The 19,855-nt window shown below is 40.2% G+C and overlaps 1 protein-coding gene across 1 annotated transcript; it reads right to left on the bottom strand.

The window, feature by feature from the left end:
* Positions 1–366: 366 nt before the first annotated feature.
* LOC134654239 (sialin) lies at positions 367–19,027 on the bottom strand. The gene is made up of 11 exons (XM_063509708.1): positions 18,956–19,027; positions 16,332–16,546; positions 13,696–13,783; positions 13,393–13,541; positions 12,766–12,913; positions 12,123–12,289; positions 11,246–11,395; positions 10,434–10,566; positions 2,291–2,446; positions 1,604–1,689; positions 367–543 (listed from the first exon to the last, which is right to left on the bottom strand). Exons 1-11 carry the CDS (start codon positions 18,987–18,989, stop codon positions 367–369), a joined length of 1,503 nt encoding a protein of 500 aa, XP_063365778.1. The 5' UTR covers positions 18,990–19,027.
* Between the last annotated feature and the right edge of the window lie 828 nt (positions 19,028–19,855).

Below are 19,855 nucleotides of genomic sequence, written 5' to 3'. Positions count from 1 at the left end.
AACTCAAACAATGCGGCACCAGAATAATCTTTTTTTTTTGCCACTTTGCCACCGTTGAGAACAAGGGCTGCTACATATGTAGACCATATAGTAATGACCTAATGATCTTAAAGCCGCAATCATAATGATAAGAACTTGAAGTTTTTTAAATATGTATCTGTCTCAACTCTCAATCTAGCTATACACGTGAAAGCGTGGATGAATAACCCTGTCTCACTCTAACTCTATGCGCAAATCACATGTAACGATTAGAGAGTGAAGCAATTTTGGCAACAGAAATAGAAAGGGCTTCTGTGATTTACCCCAGATTAGCTCACGTAAAACCAACTCAAACAATGCGGCACCAGAATATCCTTTTTTTTTGTTTTACACGTGTGTTTTCTCCGTATCATTGTTGAGCGGCTTGTTTTCCGCGGGCTCTTCCTGCGCCACTCTGTTCCATGACTGCTCTTCGCCCGAGCCAAAGATCATGTACGCCAGGATCTCCAGCACGTATAGGGCTATGGTCACGAAGAATATCACGCGCCAGGCGGTTATGGTTTTCTGGAAATTAATGATAAATATGTCACCATACGGCCAGCGCCGGCCCGAGTACTCGATCAGGGTAGAGCGAGATTAAGTTTTGGTGCTCCATGCTCAGTATTAGGTTCCGTAGTTACAAGTCCGTTTTTTCAAGATGTTTGTTTTTACAGTATTTGCCATTTTGGCGCCCCTCTACCATTTGGCGCCTAGAGCGGCCGCTCCACTCGCTCTACCCTAGATCCGGCCCTCCATACCTTTGCAAAAAATATGATCATCGATAGAAAATAACAGGTAAGCATCGGAATTTCAATAAAGTTATGAGTGCAGAGAATTTCGCGTTCGTAGAATGCAGTTAACAGCAAAATATGTGAGTGAAAAAACATCGACCTCGATGTCGTACCTAAGTATGCGGTGTGCTATAGTTTTTGTGATAATCCTAGCGTAAAATAATCAAGAACATCAACACTAAGTACGGATTCCTGTGACCACGTAACGTACCGTTCGAAGCGTCTGGAGAACTAAGTACCTAAAGTGTCAATTATCCAATATTGTCAGTCAAAGTTAATTATATCACATCTTCATTTTTATCACAGGAATAAGATTGCTCAAGGATCCTAGAAGGAAAAAGAGGCTTTTACGTTCTGTCACATTTAAAATATATGTACCCATCTATTTATAAACAACAACACCGCCAACACCTAGGAGCAAGCTACGTAATTCCCAAGGAAACCATAAAGGTAAATTATTTTTAACCATTACTAAACAAAATTTCTTGAGGTATTCATTGGTTTGACGCAGAAGGATATTTTTTCAGCCATGAATCAAGTCAAATGTCCTGTTTACAAATACCTTATTTCGTTTTTACGACGAAAATATTTTCTGATTCACTTCGGGAAGGAAATATCGAGGAAAATGTTTGCCAGCGTGCAATTGCAATAAATCATAGTCGTGACACTCGTGAGTTAGAGTCTCCTCGACGCTCAATAATAACTACTAATAATAACTACTAGGAAATAATACAAAAAGAGAGTCAAAGGTTCCGTCCAGTATTTTGTAAGTTAAATATATTATATGTACTTACATTGCCTTTGGTTATTTCTCCGACGAAAATGGGGACGACGATGCCAGGAATCGTGGCTACAGTGTTCGTGATCGCCATTAAGGTTCCTGAAAAAAATAGATAAAGTCATAGTAATATATTAAACGGGGTCACTCACGTATTTTAAGTCGACGATTGCTCGACACGTTGAGCTCCAACGGGAGCACGCGTTGGTGATCCGATTCTTCGGCGCGGGCGGCAGGTTAGGCGAGAAACTACCCTCGTTTTCTTATTTTCAAATGATGCAAATGTCAGTGCTCTATCGCTCTTACATATTTAAGCGATAGAGAGGCAAATAGATAAATTCGCGGTTATATGTAGGCCTGAGGTGCGTTTTACCCAACCACCTTTTAAGCTCGGGACACACTTATCCCACGTACGCAACGTATGCAATGCATTATGACATCTGCACCCTAAAATTTGTATGCTTAGAAACATACTTGTCATACGCAACGCAACGCATGACAAGTATGTTTCTAAGCATACAACTTTCAGGGTTCCTGGGATAAAGTGTGTCCCTGCCTATAATCAAGCTCGATATCCCGCCTAAGCAAATTTGTCGAAGCATAACTTATTATTAACGAAAGGTTGGAATTGTCGTCTTTTTGCAGGATAGTTGCAAACGCTTAAGTTTATGGAGACAACTTATGCCTTGGCTTAAGTAGGTACCTGCGAAGTTAGGCGCTATATCGATGTGGTTGGACAGGAACCCGCAGAACATGCCGCCGACGCAAGTCACTCCGATCGCCATGAGGGCCACGGCCGCAGCGCGGTTGCAGCCGATGTAGCAGACCGCCAACAGGCAGATCGCTGGGACCACAGAAGCTGAGAACAAGAAGATTGAAATAATAATGGTCTAAGAGCTAGCCACGTAAGTAGTGCCAGGTGATGAAAATACACAATCACTTTGTGCGCCTGCAGGAATTACTCACAATTGCTTTACGCATAGATTGTGAGTCAGGTGCAATTTGCTCGTGATCTTCCTACAGGCGCACAAGTAATTGTGTATTTTTATCGATTTTTATCACCTGGCACTACTTTTCCCCCAAATAAAACGCCTGGCATTGTTATATTTGAATTAAATACATAATTAGCTATTATATCACACCAAACACAGAGCTCTATAAATTGCACACCTTCAATTGATTTTACAACCACTTTGTTGCCCATCTACTCCCACACCCACCGCTAGACAGCTGCCAGGCGCCCGGATTAATTAATAATGATAGTATGGCATACTAACTAGAGGGATTTCGTTGCTCTATAAATTGCATACCTATTGCCGTGGCTAGCTCTCCGGCTATAAGTGTTTGTCTTAAATTATGGTGAGCTAATAAAATTGAAGGTTATGTGTTACATTACACCAGTGTTAGCATTATTAAACCTATTTTACTAAAACGTGTATAGATAACGGACGAAATTATTTATTCTAACGACTTACTGGAATATATAACTACTAGATTGTCACGAAATTGGAGAGTAATTAATCTAACAATAAAACGTTTTTAAAACTACGGCACGAAGTCATATTATAAAATGGATATAAAAGAGACGTGGCCCAAAAAATAATGCACTGTCTAACAAGAAGTTACAATGTGGAAGCTTTTACTTTTAGCCAGTATGGCTTGCCTAGTTCTAGTTGATGGTAAGTATTACTTTTTTAATTCGTTTTTTTGACAAATATGTATTTCATTTTTAATACAAGCTTTTATCGCTGACTGTACTTTTCTTTCAACCGGCAACTAATCCTCATCGAGACAATTCTAACAAGCCAAATACAATTAGGTTTCGTTGTTTTATCGAAGAGTTCCTATCCTATGGCCACCTTCTGTGTCCATCATCAGATCAGCTCGATGGTACCATATTGCATTGTCCCCCACTTTACATATATTATGTACTAGCAAACTGACCCGGCTTCGCACGGGTTAACAAATTATACATTGTTGAAAGTCTTGAATCACTCTTTCTATTAAATAAACCGCATCAAAATCCGTTGCGTATTTTTAAAGATCTAAGCATACATACAGACAGACAGTGAGAAGCGACTTTCTTTTATACTATGTATAGTGATCTGAAGTTTCAGCTCAATCGAATAATGGGAAGTGGGTCTAATCTAGCTTGCAAGATCTGACCCGAAGATACATAAATACATACATTGTGCGTTAAATAATAGCTTAATTATTTATTAAACACTTAATTAGGATCGTGACCGAATTTTATACTAAGAGCTGTGCAATGTAAAGTTGACTCGGTTTTCAGATACACAAGCGGGTTCAGCCGATGCAAGCAAGTCGTCAGGGTATTCTAAGAAAGCTTATAGCGCCTCCGATGTTGGAAAATATAAAAAACTTTACGAACTTGCCAAAAGCAAATTAGGAAAAGGTAAGTAATTAAAATGCAACCTTAAGGCTGATTTAGACAGCGCGCGAACTCGCATGCGATTTCAGTTACATTGCGGACTGTTGGTTACGTCTAATTCAACCGACCGATCAAAACCCGCAATGTAATGAAACTCGCATGCGAGTTCTCGCATCGTCTAATTGAGCCCTTATCGATGAACATGTGGATTTACAATGTGTTTTTTATTAGTTGATGTGGTATCCATAGATTAGTATATTTTATTACTGTAAGTGCTATCGTCTTCGCATCGTAATATGTACAGTCACCTGCAATAATATGTTACTCTTCGAAGGCCGCAAAAATATGTTACACGCTCTTTATATGGCTCTACAAATAAGATCGTGTCAGATATTTAAATTTGCGGCTTTCGCTGTGTAGCATATTGCAGGTGACTGTAGGTACTTATAAATACCTGCATTGTCTTAGGCCCTGTGCCCACTATCGGCATGTCACGGCAAGGGCTGCTGTGGCATATTACCGAGGCTTCCTAAGACATACCCAGATATGCTTGGAAATGCTTAAAGCATCCCTCAGGCGTTCTCAGGCATATCAAGGTGTCCAGAAATACTAAGAACGCCTAGGCATTGTTAAGACACCATGGTACATATGCCCGAGGGATATATGCCTCGTCATTCTCAAGCACACCTCGGCATGCTTGCAGGCAATATGCCAATTGCCGAAGGATCCCTTGCCGTGCCATGTCGATAGTGGGCGCCGGGCCTTAAGTGATGACTGTCTATTTAATTCTAAGTCCAATATTACATTCGCTCAACATTATGTGGCTAAATATTTGGCGCAAAATCAAATACAGTGATTACGGAACCTTTCAGATTTTAAATTTGACCCCTCCAAAGCTGCAGCACAATATAAAAAACTTGCGGCATCAGGAAAATTTGGCAAAAAAGGAAAAGGTAATTAAAATTTATCTTTATCGATTAACTTTGGTACGTGTACATATATCTATATACCTATTGGGGTCCCGTTGTTTCCCATAAAGTTGTAAGTCGTAATGTACGTATTGCTTATCATATTATCATTAGTCATAAAACTGAAACCATTTACTTATATCGATATCTGCATAGATGGGTTAGGTTAGGTTTGGTTTGTTTTATGGCAATCCTGAAAAGTGATGCGTTTCTGAACCAAATAAATTATGACTAACGAAAATGCGGGCAAACAATAGGTACATTATGACAAAACTATTTGGGAAACAGAGATCCTTACCTAATATAAATCAAGTGCGACAGTAACTTTGTTTGTCTGTCTGTCTTTCACCTATTCACGACTCCCAGTTTTACCTAAAAGCGCGCTGTTTAAACCGCTGAAGCGATTTAGATAAAATTGGGAACAGATATAGTTTTAAGGGGCCATCCATTAATTACGTCACACGTTTAGGGGGAGGGAGGGGGTCATGAAAATGTGACATGTTGTGACATGGGGGAGGGGAGAGTCACAAACATTGTGATGTCACTTTAACTTCATCAGTAACCGAAAATTAATTTATATTTTTTTATTCGCTGTACAGTTAAATAATGAGATTTTGGATGTAACTGTCGTTGTGTTATAAAATTACTAATATTTATATATCATAAATATTTTTTTATTAAAAAATAATGCCGAGTTAATACTGTCGATTTCGTTGAAAACAAAATTGCCTAAAATGTGACGTCACACCAGGGGGGGGAGGGGTTTGCAAAATGTGACCAAGTGTGACAAGGAAGGGGGGGGAGGGGTAAAAAAACCTAGAAATTGGTGTGACGTAATTAATGGATGATCCCTAAGCCCGGGGAAGGACATAGGATAGTTTTTATCGATAATTATCATCATCATCCACGGAAATAATCATAATAATTTGGAAAGTTTTACTATTAACCAGCATGCCTTGCCTAGTTCTAGTTTTATCATACTATGCTTTGCTTTAGTAAATAATTACGTAGCTGGCTATTAGATACTTAGGTACCTACTTATAATACCTGCCTGTCTTGAGTGATGATATTTTATTATACTCTATTCTTAGTTCAATATTTCGGTTTCGCTTTAAAACATGTGGGTATATGGTACAGGGCAGGGATGTTGCGGATGCCGATTTTTTGACATGCGGATTTGTAAACGCTCACATCCGCGGAAGCGGATGTCAAGATAGGTACATAAAAAACGTCTAATATTGTAATATTACATTTTAGTGATTTTTATTTCAAAAAACCGGCCAAGTGCGAGTCGGACTCGCGTTCCAAGGGTTCCGTACATTAAGTCCCACTCACGCTTGACTGCTCATTTCTAATAGTTGTTTTTGGTTAATGACTAAATTACCTAGCAGTCTAGCACTTACCTTACGCCGATGCTAAGACGTTCCTGTTATGTACTGACCTGTTCCACATCCGCATCCGCATTAAACTCCGCATCGATTTTATGCGGATGTTGAAAATAATGCGGAAGTTCCGCGGTTGCGGATGCGGATGCGGAACAGATCGGTACAGGAACGTCTTATCATCGGCGTAAGTGCTAGACTGCTAGGTAATTTATTCATTAGCCAAAAAACCTATATAGAAATGAGCAGTCAAGCGTGAGTGGGACTTAATGTACGGAACCCTTGGAACGCGAGTCCGACTCGCACTTGGCCGGTTTTTTGAAATAAAAATTACTAAAATGGAATATTTGACGTTTTTTATGTACCTATCTTGACATCCGCATCCGCTAATGTGAGCCTTTAAAAATCCGCATCCGCGGATGTCAAAAAATCGGCATCCGCAACATCCCTGATATGGTACCATTGGTACCTAATTTGCACGGAAGTTAAAAGACAGTTATTGCGGAAACTTTCAGATTTACAAGCGAAAGCTGCAAGCCTTTTGAAATCTGGCAAATTTAGAAAATATTTCAAAGGAGGAAAAGGTAATTAAAAAATGCAAATTTATCGATTAATTTTGGGACTTACATACCTAATGTGTACCTTACGTATTACCAAAGCCATAAATAATGTAATGGCTCCTCTACACGATGGGCCAACGCCGGCCACTCCAAGGGACGCATTTATGCGTTAGAGGGAGCAAGTGATATTGCTATATCATTCTACCGTATGGCTGCGTCCCTTGGAGTGGCCGGCGTTGGCCCATCGTGTAGAGGAGCCATAAATTATAATGTGGAAAGTTATACTCAACTAGCATGACTTTGTCTGGTCATAGAGAAAAAAATACATAGAGTGCTCACTCCATACATCACTTCAGACTATTAATTTCAGTGTCAACATCTAGCATCGAGTAGCGGAACTATCAGTACTGCTACTTGACCATAGATGTACGAGGGGTGTTCAAAATATTCTCGGTATGAGAATGAAAACAAACAAGTACGAAAAGTTTGATATTTTTATTTTTCAATATACTCCCCCCCTATGTTCATACACTTAAAAGATCGATCAATTATTTTTTTTAATCCCTCGTAAAAATATTTTTTATCTTTCGTGTAAAAATGCTCCTCCACTGCCGCCTTCAATGCTTCATCGTCAGAAAATTTATTTCCACGCAGATCCTTTTTAAGATCGGGGAGCAAAAAGAAGTCGCTGGGGGCTAAGTCCGGACTATACGGTGGGTGAGTAACAGTTTTAAACCCACATTCAACAATAGCTGCCTTGGCAATATGAGCAGTATGGACGGGGGCGTTGTCATGCAGAAGCAGAATACCTTTGGTTAACTTTCCTCGCCTCTTTTCTCTAATTACATCCTTTAATTGACGTAGAATGTTAGCGTAGTACTGTCCTGTGATATTTACACCTTTTTCTTTATAATCGATTAGTAATACTCCTTCACAATCCCAAAATATCGTGGCCATGACCTTGCCAGCTGAAGGGATGACCTTGAACTTCTTGGGATGAGCTGAAACCTTAATGTGCCACTGCATGGACTCTTGTTTACTCTCTGGGTCATAATGATGAACCCAGGTTTCATCTCCAGTAACTATTCTTTGCAGCACCTCATCAGGATTTTCACCGCACAGGTCAATAAAATCGGAACAACAAGCTACACGCATGTCTTTTTGAAGCCGAGTCAGCATTCGCGGAACCCATCTTGCACTTACTTTTGACATATTAAGATGGTCATGTATAATATCATGTACGGTACCAATAGAGAGATTGGTTACTTGTGCTATAGATTTTACCTTCACTCGACCATCTTCCAATATAAGTTTTTCCACTTTATCAATATTTTCTTGTGAAGTAGCTACTACAGGCCGGCCAGGTCTAGGGTCATCTTCAATACTCTCCCTTCCGCGTTTAAACTCGCTTGACCACTTTTGAATGGTAGATAAAGAAGGAGCAGACTCACGGTAAACACAATCCATTTCCTCTTTTATGGTTTTTTGATTTTTACCCTGTTTTGTCAAGAATTTTATCACGCATCGATGTTCTAATTTAGTTAACATTGTCAATTCGCACATGATGTTCATGTTTGTTCAGCAATTGCAGAAAAACAAAAGACTATCTCGGTTCGAATTATACTTTTTTTTAATGTCAATGAATAAACCTTAGCGGCCAGTAACGAAAGAAATTTTAGAAGAGGTCGTAAGATATCAATACCGAGAATATTTTGAACGCCCCTCGTAGCACCGACCGGAAAGTCTTATCTCAACAGCATAAGACTTTCCGGTCGGTGGCGACATCTATTGTCAAGTAGCAGTACTGATAGTTCCGCTACTCGATGCTAGATGCTAATAGTCTTTTTGGTACTAAAACTGATGTATGGAGTGAGCACTCTATGTATTTTTTTCTCTATGGTCTGGTTCAAGTTTTACTGATGCATTGCATGTAAGTACTTAAATTTCAGTCTTAAGTGAGGACATTGTCTATTCTTTTCTAAGTAAATATTTAGATTTCACACTATAGCTAAATATGTGGGTATGGTAGGTATTTGCACGCGAGTTAAAACTTAAAATTCGTCCGTCCGTGGGAATTTTCCGAATCCTACACAGGAACAGGGAACATGCGACACAACAGAAAAGTATTTCGCCGAAATAATGTTCAGTTTGTAAGATTTTTATTATTAAATGTCTATGAGCCTTAATAGTTGCTTGATAATAAATGATATTTAAAGTCTATTTTTTTATTCGGTAGACTAAAATGACATTTCATAGTATGAACATCATCTGTCATTCCATACTATGAAATGTCATTTTAGTCTACCGAATAAAAAAATTGACTTTAATTTAAATGACAGTGATTGTGGAACCTTTCAGGATATAAACAACTATCAAAAGGTGTTGGCAAAGGAGGAAAAGGTTATTAAAATGCCACTTTTATTTACCTATTAACTTGGGTACGTACATAAATTTATAACGACTTAATTAGGTATTAATTTTGAATGCTATAGTGTTAAAGCTAGGGCCTAAAAGGAGCTTTACATTTAAATGAACAGCCTTCCAGAACAATTGTTAGGTAATTGTAACTTGCGGACATTACTTCCAACTCCTTGTAAAACACAATTTGGATCTATATGCCGACTGATGATTGTAAACCTATGTCAAGGATAAAGCTGTAGATAAATACGTATGTTCTGCCGAAATATTGTAATAATATTATCTTTAAATGTAATGCCCGATCTCCTTGCCAACTAACAAGAGGAAGATATAACACCATTATGTTTATGTGTTTTAGCGCCTTAATGTGTGGAGTGAATAAAACCCCAAACTCCAAATAGTGCATCTGCCAAGGTGTCAACGTCAACATATATATGCGTGCTTCAAGCGGATTTGGCCTAGGTATAAACACTGAAAAACTTTCGTCCAGGATAATTATGTATGTAAAAACATTTTCAAAATATATGAGCAGAATATAGTACACAGCAGGTTATTTAATGTTCCTCCCATTTGTTTTATGTTAACTGATACGTAACATGTAGGTAGCTTAAATCGTAATGACTGAGGGTCTACCGTGAAAGCCGGCATTCGCAAATTTCGGGGATCTTTCTCTTTTACCAATGAAGGCGTAATTAGAGTGACAGAGAAAGATGCCCGCAATTTACAAACTTCGATTTTCGCGGATAACCGCACTATAAAGCACTGAGCGTTTTCCTCGTGCCGCCCCATGTAGGTATACCTACACTGTTTCAATGAAATTTCAACTTTCATAAAAACAAAGTAATTAGCATAAATTTTTTTCGAATAAATGAAATTCAACCCAATTAAAAATGCAAGTAGATTCAAATTTCCCTAGCTATAATTTTGGACGGTAGGATGGGCTTCTCGATAATAAATTGGGTTAGGTACTGGCTTAGAATCTTATAAATTGCATTCTTTTGGACAACCTTAAGTGACAGATATAGAAAACGTTACTTAGTAGCATAATGGGCAAGATACTCGTCTGCGGTGGTCCACTATATCTGCTAGGGAAGTTTTTAGTACCCGGGAAGATCTAGATACGTACCAAACAAAGTGCCAATCTTCCTAGCGGTAGTCGTGGTGATGTTGCCGCGTCCCCGCAGCCAATCCAGGGTCTTGCTGAGCCCCATGCTGAAGAACCAAAGGGTCAGGAATGGCATAGCGGTGGTGACGGCATTCTGTAAACATTATGAAGTTAACACTCGCGACATTATATAAACACAGAATAAAGATCAGGGTAATAGACGGAGCACTAATTAATAAACTGTGACAATCTGACAATAGATATACATATCCCTTAGGAGCGCCATAAAGTTGGTATGTAATTGACGTAACACTTGACATGAAAACTTAACGTGGGTCGACTCTAATCTAACAGTTTTAAGAATTCTATTGATGTGTGGACCAGGGATGTTGCGGATGCAGATTTTTTGACATCCGCGGATGCGGATGCGGATATTTAAAGGCTCACGTCCGCGGATGCGGATGCGGATGCGGATGTCAAGATTAGGTACTTAGAAAACGTCAAATATTACATTTCTAGTATTTTTTTATTAAAAAAAAAACGAAACGTTTAGTATTTAAGCAAGAATATAGGTGCGTTATATTTAATAAACAGTAAATTGGCCAACTTTTCTGGATCTAGACGATTTCGTTATAGGTAATGACGAAATTACCTAGCACTTACGCCGCCGCTAAGACGTTCCTGTACAGACTTGTTCGACATCCGCATCCGCATAAGCTCCGCATCGATTTTATGCGGATGCGGATGCAGATGCGGATGTTGAAAATAATGCGGAAGTTCCGCGGTTGCGGATGCGGATGCGGATGTTCGCAACATCCCTGGTGTGGACTGACCTCAGTCATCTCGAACTTGAGCACTTGCTTCATGTACATGGGCAGCTCGATGAGCAGCATGTACCAGCCCCAGTTGGAGCACGCGTGCGCCACCAGGATGGCCAGGAATGGGGGTGACGTCAGCACCGCGCGCCATGGTACTGGCAGGTTCTACGGAAAAAACAACGCTTAATGCTACCACACCTTTTTTAAGGGTATACTCTTCTCCTAACCTGCTAGCATGAGTTGCGTTCTCGATCGCGTCTTCAAGTATGGACTCTTGCGCGAGAAGGCAACTCATGCTAGACAGTCTGAAGCCGCAGCTACAAGATGACAATCGTGTATCAATCTATCGGGATTATAGGCGCGAGTGAAAGATAGATTGCTGTCCTCTATAAATGATTGTCGCTTGGTTGATTTTATTCAGATTTGGTCGGAAAATATCAAGCTCTCCCAAGTTTTCTCCATTAAACGTATCATCACTTTTTATCAGGGCAGGGGGGTCAAAATAGTAAGGCTCTGTAGTCGTACAGTCAGCGTCAAATACTTTGTAGCAACCAAAGTAGCCAAATAGTTCGGTACACCATAATTATATTTAGTATGGTGTACCGAACTATTTGGCCACTTTGACTGCTATAAAGTATTTGACGCTGACTGTACTAAACCGTCTGTGGTAGGGGTGCTTATGGTAATATGTTCCCGAAATTTGTCTTAACAGCTGTAAGGGACTACATGTCCGTGACGTCAATCATTTCGTCGTTTTGTTATAAGTGGTGTAAAAGTCGGATGGTTTGAGACGTTAGAGCGCAACTGGCTAACTTAGGAATAAGGATGCGAGAATCATTAACGAATTCGGGTCGGGAAGACCCTTCCCCTCCTCGTCCCCTATGATGAATACCTTATGGCCGTGGTCATCACTCTTCCCTCCTAAAGACGAAACGATCATGTTCCGCTCCTCGGCGCTGATGAGAGGCTGCTGCTGTGGAGAGTCTTGGATCAGTACCACCCACAGCAAGCACCAGATCGCTGCCAGTCCTCCCATCACATAGAATACACTCTCCCAACCTGAAGGAACAATGAAAAATAAATCAATGTCAATGTGTAAAGATATTTCTTTAAAATTTATTCTTTGTTTTGATCTAAGTTACTGGGAACTAGATCTCGGTCATGATCCTAATACAATAAATACATACGAGATGATAACTTGTTTTCGGCGATCATTTCGACAATGATCTCGGCCAACAATGTGCTCAAGAGCAATCTTAACGTAAATTGAAATTTGGATTTGTAAGTAATAAAAATAGGAACTTGTGGCTTTACTGTCCATGAATTATTATGTCAATCGGCAGACTTGCTAATCTGCTCTCATTTAACATTATACAGCACCACATTGAGGTCTACCTAAGTTTACCCAACCAATCATAGTGTAGCAATATCTATCACCGAAGCAGAGTTCATGGAGTTAGTGGCATTAAATTCTGTGACCTTTTCCAGACTGCCGTATTTAAAAATAACATAAGGATTAAATTAAAAGGTCTTACCCAGCTGAGCTGTGAGTATGCCTGCCAGCAGCATGGAAATGACGGTGCCGAGCGACGTGCCCGCGTACACCAGGGCCGCCATGACACTCCGCTCGGCCGGCGGCGCCCATTTTGACAGCAATACGTGCATGGCGGGAAATGTGACGCCCTGGAAAATGGACGATGCTGGTAACCCACATCACCGAATTCACATTCATATCAACCGAAATATGATCAAAACTCAAACTCAAATCACTGCTGGAAATCCACAACAACCGGCCTTGTTGTGGCTGACTGCCACATAATTCTGGCAACTCTTTTGAACTATGCTGTCAACGACCCGTTTTTTCTCATGCCGTTCTCCTAGTTTCTACTGCGATTTTGCAGAGGAACTCCTGAACATAGCTCGCTCCATTGCCAACTGGTTGACTTTGAACTTTCTTATGTGGCCTAATTGTTAACACACGACCTCACAACTGTTTACTCAACTACTAGTTTAGGATAGTAATTATTAGTTTAGAATAAGTGTGAATATTTGCATGTCTCTACTGACAAAGCATGTGGAACTTAATACCTCTGTATACCTTTGTACTGACCGTGTTTTAAGCAAATAAATTTCTGATTAGGTTACGAAACGGCAATGCATACCCCGCCAATCCCCTCGCCGATTCTCATGACCACGGCGGCCGCGGCGGCCCATTCAGCCATCACGGGTGTAAGTAACGTGCATACGACGTTGATGGTGACACTGAAGAACATCACCCACTTGGCTGAGAACAGCTCCGCTATCCGCGCCCCTGGAAATTTAATAAATTTAACACGTTTTCCGGGCAAGTCGCCGAAATTTGCGTGAAAGCACTTAAGCACAGTTCCAATGACTACCTTAGATCTCCATCATTTTAGCACCAGGGAAATAAAAACGAGTTTAAAAAAAACAATATGGTAACTCACCAGGAATCTGCGAGATGAAGTACCCCCAAAAGTAAGAACTCATCACGATGCCTTGCGTCGTGCTTCCCCACGTGAATGGACCGTCGATCTGGAACATGGATGTAAGTAAAAGGATTGGCATTGACAAAGTTTACTAAAAACAAATTAAATTCTTATTCTTCTTCAGTAAGTGAAATCAGGACATTTGTGTCATGTTTTCCCCGAAATTGACCCAACATTTTGACTTGGATACATAAAAGATATGTTGCCAATTAGATCAGGTCAGGTGAGGCGGGGGATAGCCCCGCAAAAGGGTATAAATTAGGAGAGCCCGTTTTCTTTTGTCATTTTGCTAGTGTCTACCGATGTACTTCTATTTAGATCCGGGAACGTGTCAGCTCAGCTGCTCATCAGTGGAAGTCAGAGTAGCCGGCCATCAAAGGAGTTTTAAAATCGATCAATGCCTTGTAGTGAAAGTAGCTATTTTCGTTATTTAAATGACCTTTATACCGTTAGAGAGCGTTGAAACCACAGAACAAGTAGAATGGCGATGCGAGCAGGGTACGTGTCGCCGCCGGTTATGAGCAAACGCTCGCATGCTAGTACTCGCCCGCGCTGACCGAAAAACGTAAACATGCCTTTTGCGCCACAATAACGTTCAGATTAAGAAGCCATCAGACATCAAATCTGTCTAAAGGAGGCGTATCCATTCACCAGGCACACAAGTTTTTACTACCGTTGCGCGAGAAATGTGGAAATGTGGAGAGGAACGAGCGGCGACACCGGTTCCGATATTAACTGCGCGCGATAGCCGTTCTAACCTCTTTAATATGTTCTGTGGTTGAAACCATCAATTCGCTGTTACACCAATAACACCAACCTTAATTGGTGGACCATTCGTGTTCATTGAATCTTATTGAAATTTGACGCATTATGTCTCACGTAGGTGATCGAAATAACCTTATTGTTCGCCAACTCTTAACAACATAGGTATGAATAATAAATCTTCATAGTAGGTATTTCAAACGTCCACTTCCAACTGAGTACTATCTGTTTTCCACTGGAAAGGGCGTTTTTACTCTAGGGACTATAAATAGGTCTAAACAAAGTAAAAGAACCTCGCAGTTGCTTTTGGGAGCCTTTTCTCCTGTGTAACCTTTGCCCCAACTCTCAAGGCACCAAATTAAAAAAAACTAGTCACTGAATGTAGGAATTGGGTTGTAATGGCGAATTTTATATGAGGACAGTTTTTAAAGATCGCTCGAACCCTTTTAGTTTATTTTGTCCGTCTGTCCATCACCTTACCCAAATAGCTATCACTATTTGTCTGTCCGTATCCGTACACATATGTCCAACATAAATTAGGAACTTAATGACCCTTTAACAAATCTTAAATCCACCTCAACTTAAACACGCTTTGAAAACAAAATTCCTTGGATTCATTCCAAAATGATTTATTAGGTATTTCAGCAGACTCAATTAACATACGGATTTAGCCGGTTTTCGCAGGCTTTTAAAATTCTCATTATTATTGGCCCATGTAAATCTTCTTAAGTTTATGACTGTCCCACTCCCAATTGCTAAATATACACGTCTGAATTTTAAGAGATTCAATGCTCTGCCGGCTTAGCCAAGGTTACAATCGCTATCGCTTCGACAACGAAACGCTTTGTGTCTCTCTATCACTCTTCCATATTAGTGCGACAGTGACGGTTGCGTTTCGATCGCTACGAAGCGTAAGCGATTGGCATCTTGGCTACGCGGCCTGACACGGTTAGGTACCTACTTGTATTAAATCATATTTTACATAATTATGTAGGTACGAATTAGGTACATCGGGTACAATCAGATTAGATTGCCTACCTACATCTGAAAACCGCCCAGCTGTGCAAGCGCAATTAAGGTGCTATAAACTGAATGCCAGCACAATAAAATTGACGCAGACGCAACAATCGGCGCAGTGGCATGTTTACTACACTGAAGTTAGCCTCAATTCGCCAATCAATTTCGAATGTTGTTGATAAATTGCTAAATTAAATACGGTGCAATTGAAGTTTTGGCTGAAAGACGTCAATGCAAAGCCTCCTCTCCTATAATTTTAACATAGTCTTGCACAACACTGATTTAAACTTTCACGATTTTTACACATTATTAAATTATACAACGGGACTTAATCGCGTATCTAAGTTTTAAGATTTACCTCCGACGTTTCGAGGACGGCGTTGTCCCCGTGGTCTCGGAGAAGACTGGCTTAAGTTAAGTGGGCTTAGTGGCGATTAAGTCCCGTTGTATAATTTAATAATAGTCTTGCACAGACCGTGTCCAAGAGTTTTCCCTCTCCGAGCTCCGTGGCTAACCACAATGTTTGATGTATGCCTCCCTGTGTAACTCAGCATACCCGCCCTACAGATCTTACGAGTATTCTTCACAGTCTGAAAGTACGTACCTACATCTGAATGATAGACAAACTTACTTCCTGATAAGTGGCATTCCCAGCGCGTTGCTAGAGTGCACGTCTCCCTCTAATGTCTTCATGGCGGTGTAAGTTGAGCATGCCGACCATGGCCACGGATAAGTTAACTTTATGGGTTATTCATATCCATCATCGGCACGGACAGTCCCTTCTCATTTATACAGGGTCGTCTGAATACACTTACTTCCTGATGGGTGGCGTTCCCAGCGCTCTTGCTTCCGCAATCGTTGCCAGAGTCGACAGCAGCGGAGTGGCCCCCGCCGTCTCCCTCTAACGACTTGATGGCCGTGTAGTTGAGCATGCCGACCATGGCCACGGATAAGTTGACTTTCAGCCCGTAGACGATGGCCATGGCGATGGAGCCGAGGATGGCGAGGATGTACCGCGCTGGTACTACCCCTGGGGAAGAAAATATTGATTCAATCAAAATATTTTTATAGGGACAGCTTACTCGTATGCGTTGTCAGCATTCCGCGCACCTACGGTCCAACGCATGGCTCGCCCCTTAGTTGCCTCCCGGTCGTGATTGTGTGAATACACGTTACTTATAATTAAGTACATCTGCATTTCTTATTACAACTCCCAGATAACCCCTATAATTTTATTCAACGTATTCCTTCCAAAATGTAGGACTGTAGGTAGGTAATTATAACCAGTATATCTATTATATATTCACCTGATTCACCCTCGTCTAGGTACACAGTTTATCTATATCCACCAAAATAAAAATCGGCCCACTTAGGCAGGTATCAAATATTGGCGGTCACAAAAGGTTTTGCAGTACCTAGCTATTTAATTAAGGATTTACCAAGTGAACCAAGTCCCGACAGCAGCTCATGAAATGCACGCCGTAATGTACAGTACCTACCTACTTAAAACAAATTATTATTCGTGACATTTTACAAAGTTGATACCAACTGGAACTAACAGTGCATTTAATTTAATTAATCCTATATCCTGCCTAGCCTTCAACTTAGATGCAGTTCAGTGCACTCGATCAATGCACCTAAAAGCACTAGCGCGAGTTGATTAGAATATAGAATTTGAATGGCAATGCTCTTGCATTGCACTGTCGTTATCAAAACTACCTCAGGGCTCCTCCCTTCCGACGTGTCGGAAGCCGGTTGCTCGAAGGTACCAACAGCAATCAGTCGTCAACACACACGCACACACACTTCTAAACACTTACGGGTCATTGAGCCCGATTTGGTGAAACAAACGCCGGTCATGGACATAATATAAACAATGGAGAATACCAATGAGATAACAGATTAGGTGGTTTTGTTTCGTTTGGTTTCCTACCTAAATGCAATAATAACAAAAGTTGCATTGCATACCAATGGTCCAAGGACCAAGAGCGTTTTGGTTTTGCTCTATCTATAAGTACTTACTTTACTACCTAAGTGTCCTACTCCTAAGTATTCGCTTCAAGTTGGCAATCGATTAATATAAGCAGAAGCAGAAGTTGCTAAGCGGGCGAGGTGTTCAAAATTACCTTGACACGCTCATTCTCTTAACAATAAAGTCGCGCCTGGATCTGGATCATTTTGAACACCTAATCGCAAAAAACGGAAATCGTTATCAACCTCTCTATGGCTCTTCCAAATTCGAGCAACAGAGGCAGATAACGTTTTACGACTGTAGACATGCTGTAGACCCTCAGGCTTAAGGTACTTGAACGCCTGTGACCTCGCGAACAACTAGAGATGACCTCCAGACCTGCCAAGGACATTCCTGGACCTTACCTTACCTAACTAAGTACCTATTCGCTTTGGTTTAGTCTGCACGCATGTATCAGTTAGACTTTAAGAATTCATTTACAAGAACTTTTTAATTACATTTTATTTGATCAGCTTATATTGCTTGGCAGAATTTATTTTATATTTCGTGCTACCTACAAGTAATTCACTCGTGATTAAACTTCATATGTATGCCGTATAATTATATGCCATACGTATTAGCTATAATGTCAATGACCGTTGTTAACTGTGTAAACTTATCAATACCTACTTACTATGCCTAGGTGCCAAAATTAGCTCTTCGCATTTATACCGGTTTGTTATCGCATCGCTGTGTGTACTGAATAATAAAAAAATTGGAAAGTGTATCTAGACTATACCAAACTATACTATAAGCCTGCTATAGGCAGAAAGTAGAAAGGGGTATAAACAATGTATGGCGATTAGCATCATATCAAAATAGTTCTTTACCTATAGATGACAGGAAAACCTATTAGAAATGTGCAGTCAAGGTTGAGTCGGACTTAATGTACGGAAACCTTGGAACGCGAGTCCGACTCGCACTTGGCCGGGGTTTTTTGAAGTAATGAGTCCACTAAATCCACGTTGTAGGTATAATATATACCATATTGTAGGTATAATACTTAGGATAATACCAATACCATAGTTTATTAAATTATAATCACCTGTTGCATCCAAGTTGCATCACGCGACTACTCGGGAATATAGGAGAACACTAAATTAAAGTACGTTTTTTTAAACGGTACCGACCCTAATCTAATTAGCATTCAATTAGGACAGGCTTTTCTATCAATTACTTCAGATACCTACCTATATGCAGGTAATGAATAAGTACTTAGGTACCTATTTCGTTTATTATTACCCGCCGTGACCACGAGTGGTGTTAAATAGGTAATTAAAATATTAATTATCATGTAAAAAGCGATGTAAAGTAACATAATTAAATACGTTTTATTGAAACTTCCCATTCATAATGTTTTATTTCATAAGTCACCGGTAAAACATCATTGACATAACATTTCGTAAGTTTCATAACTGAAATACTTACTGCCCAAAACATTTCCCTTTGCCGGCACGTCCATGTTCACTTCTATTAATAAAGTTTATGAACTGTCCAATAAATGTTCGCAAATTTATTAAGTACTTGTAGGTAACTTTAATTCACCACACCGGTACCGCGTATATTATTGACACGACGCGCAACGCAACCATTCAGTCACATGGTGAAATCTACTCTGACAAAGTTTATATGCGTATTTACGTTAAATATCAAACTGTAAACCATACGTGTGCGGCGTCATGCACGGAGCTTCTCCGTGGTGTGACGCTTCTACCGAACTTGTTCCCATTTGAGCTTTCGCGCTCAAGGTGACCTTCACAAACGGGCGGGATCAATGAAACTGAAAAGAAATTTCACTATCAATTTGACCCAGCCAATTTACTATGTAGAGTCTATTAATAACATGTGAGGCGTCTTTTGATCTAATTTGGTTTCAGGTGGCATATTGCGTCAATAATTTAGATTTCCCACAACTTAATACGCATCGCGAATCCTGAAATTCTAACCCCCTCTCAAAGCAAATATTTTCCCTTTTCCTCGTTTGTCCTGAAAAGTGATATTTCCGCCATCTCTGGGAGTTTTTCCGAAACGTTTGTTTTCTCTGCACACCAGCTCAGTAGTTGTAGTTAAATATAATAGATGGCACTGCTGTTGCCAGTCACGTCACTTCGTTCTACGCAATTAAGGATTATAATGTTACAATATTATTATTAAACATTTACAATTACTGAAACATTTTTATTCATGGCGCATGCTTTTTTCACATGCCGCTTTATTTCTTATTTTGAAGAGTGGTGAGTCTATCAATAATAGGCTTCCCATACAGAATCGATTTGTTATTTTTTGTGTAACGCGTAGATGAAACGCAGTGTAATACCACATATGCTG

The sequence above is a fragment of the Cydia amplana genome, chromosome 14 (assembly GCF_948474715.1).
Source record: "Cydia amplana chromosome 14, ilCydAmpl1.1, whole genome shotgun sequence".
Classification (NCBI taxonomy): Eukaryota; Metazoa; Arthropoda; class Insecta; order Lepidoptera; family Tortricidae; genus Cydia; species Cydia amplana.
Note: the sequence above shows the minus strand (reverse complement) of the source record. Positions and strands in the feature narration are given on the sequence as shown.

Excerpts from the sequence above, each read along its gene's own strand:
- LOC134654239 (XM_063509708.1), bottom strand. The coding sequence starts at position 18,989 with ATGGACGTGCCGGCAAAGGGAAATGTTTTGGGCA. Across the intron at positions 13,784-16,331 it reads GGAACGCCACCCATCAGGAA|ATCGACGGTCCATTCACGTG; the intron begins GTAAGTGTATTC and ends TCCATGTTCCAG. Across the intron at positions 10,567-11,245 it reads TCAAGTTCGAGATGACTGAG|AATGCCGTCACCACCGCTAT; the intron begins GTCAGTCCACAC and ends TAATGTTTACAG.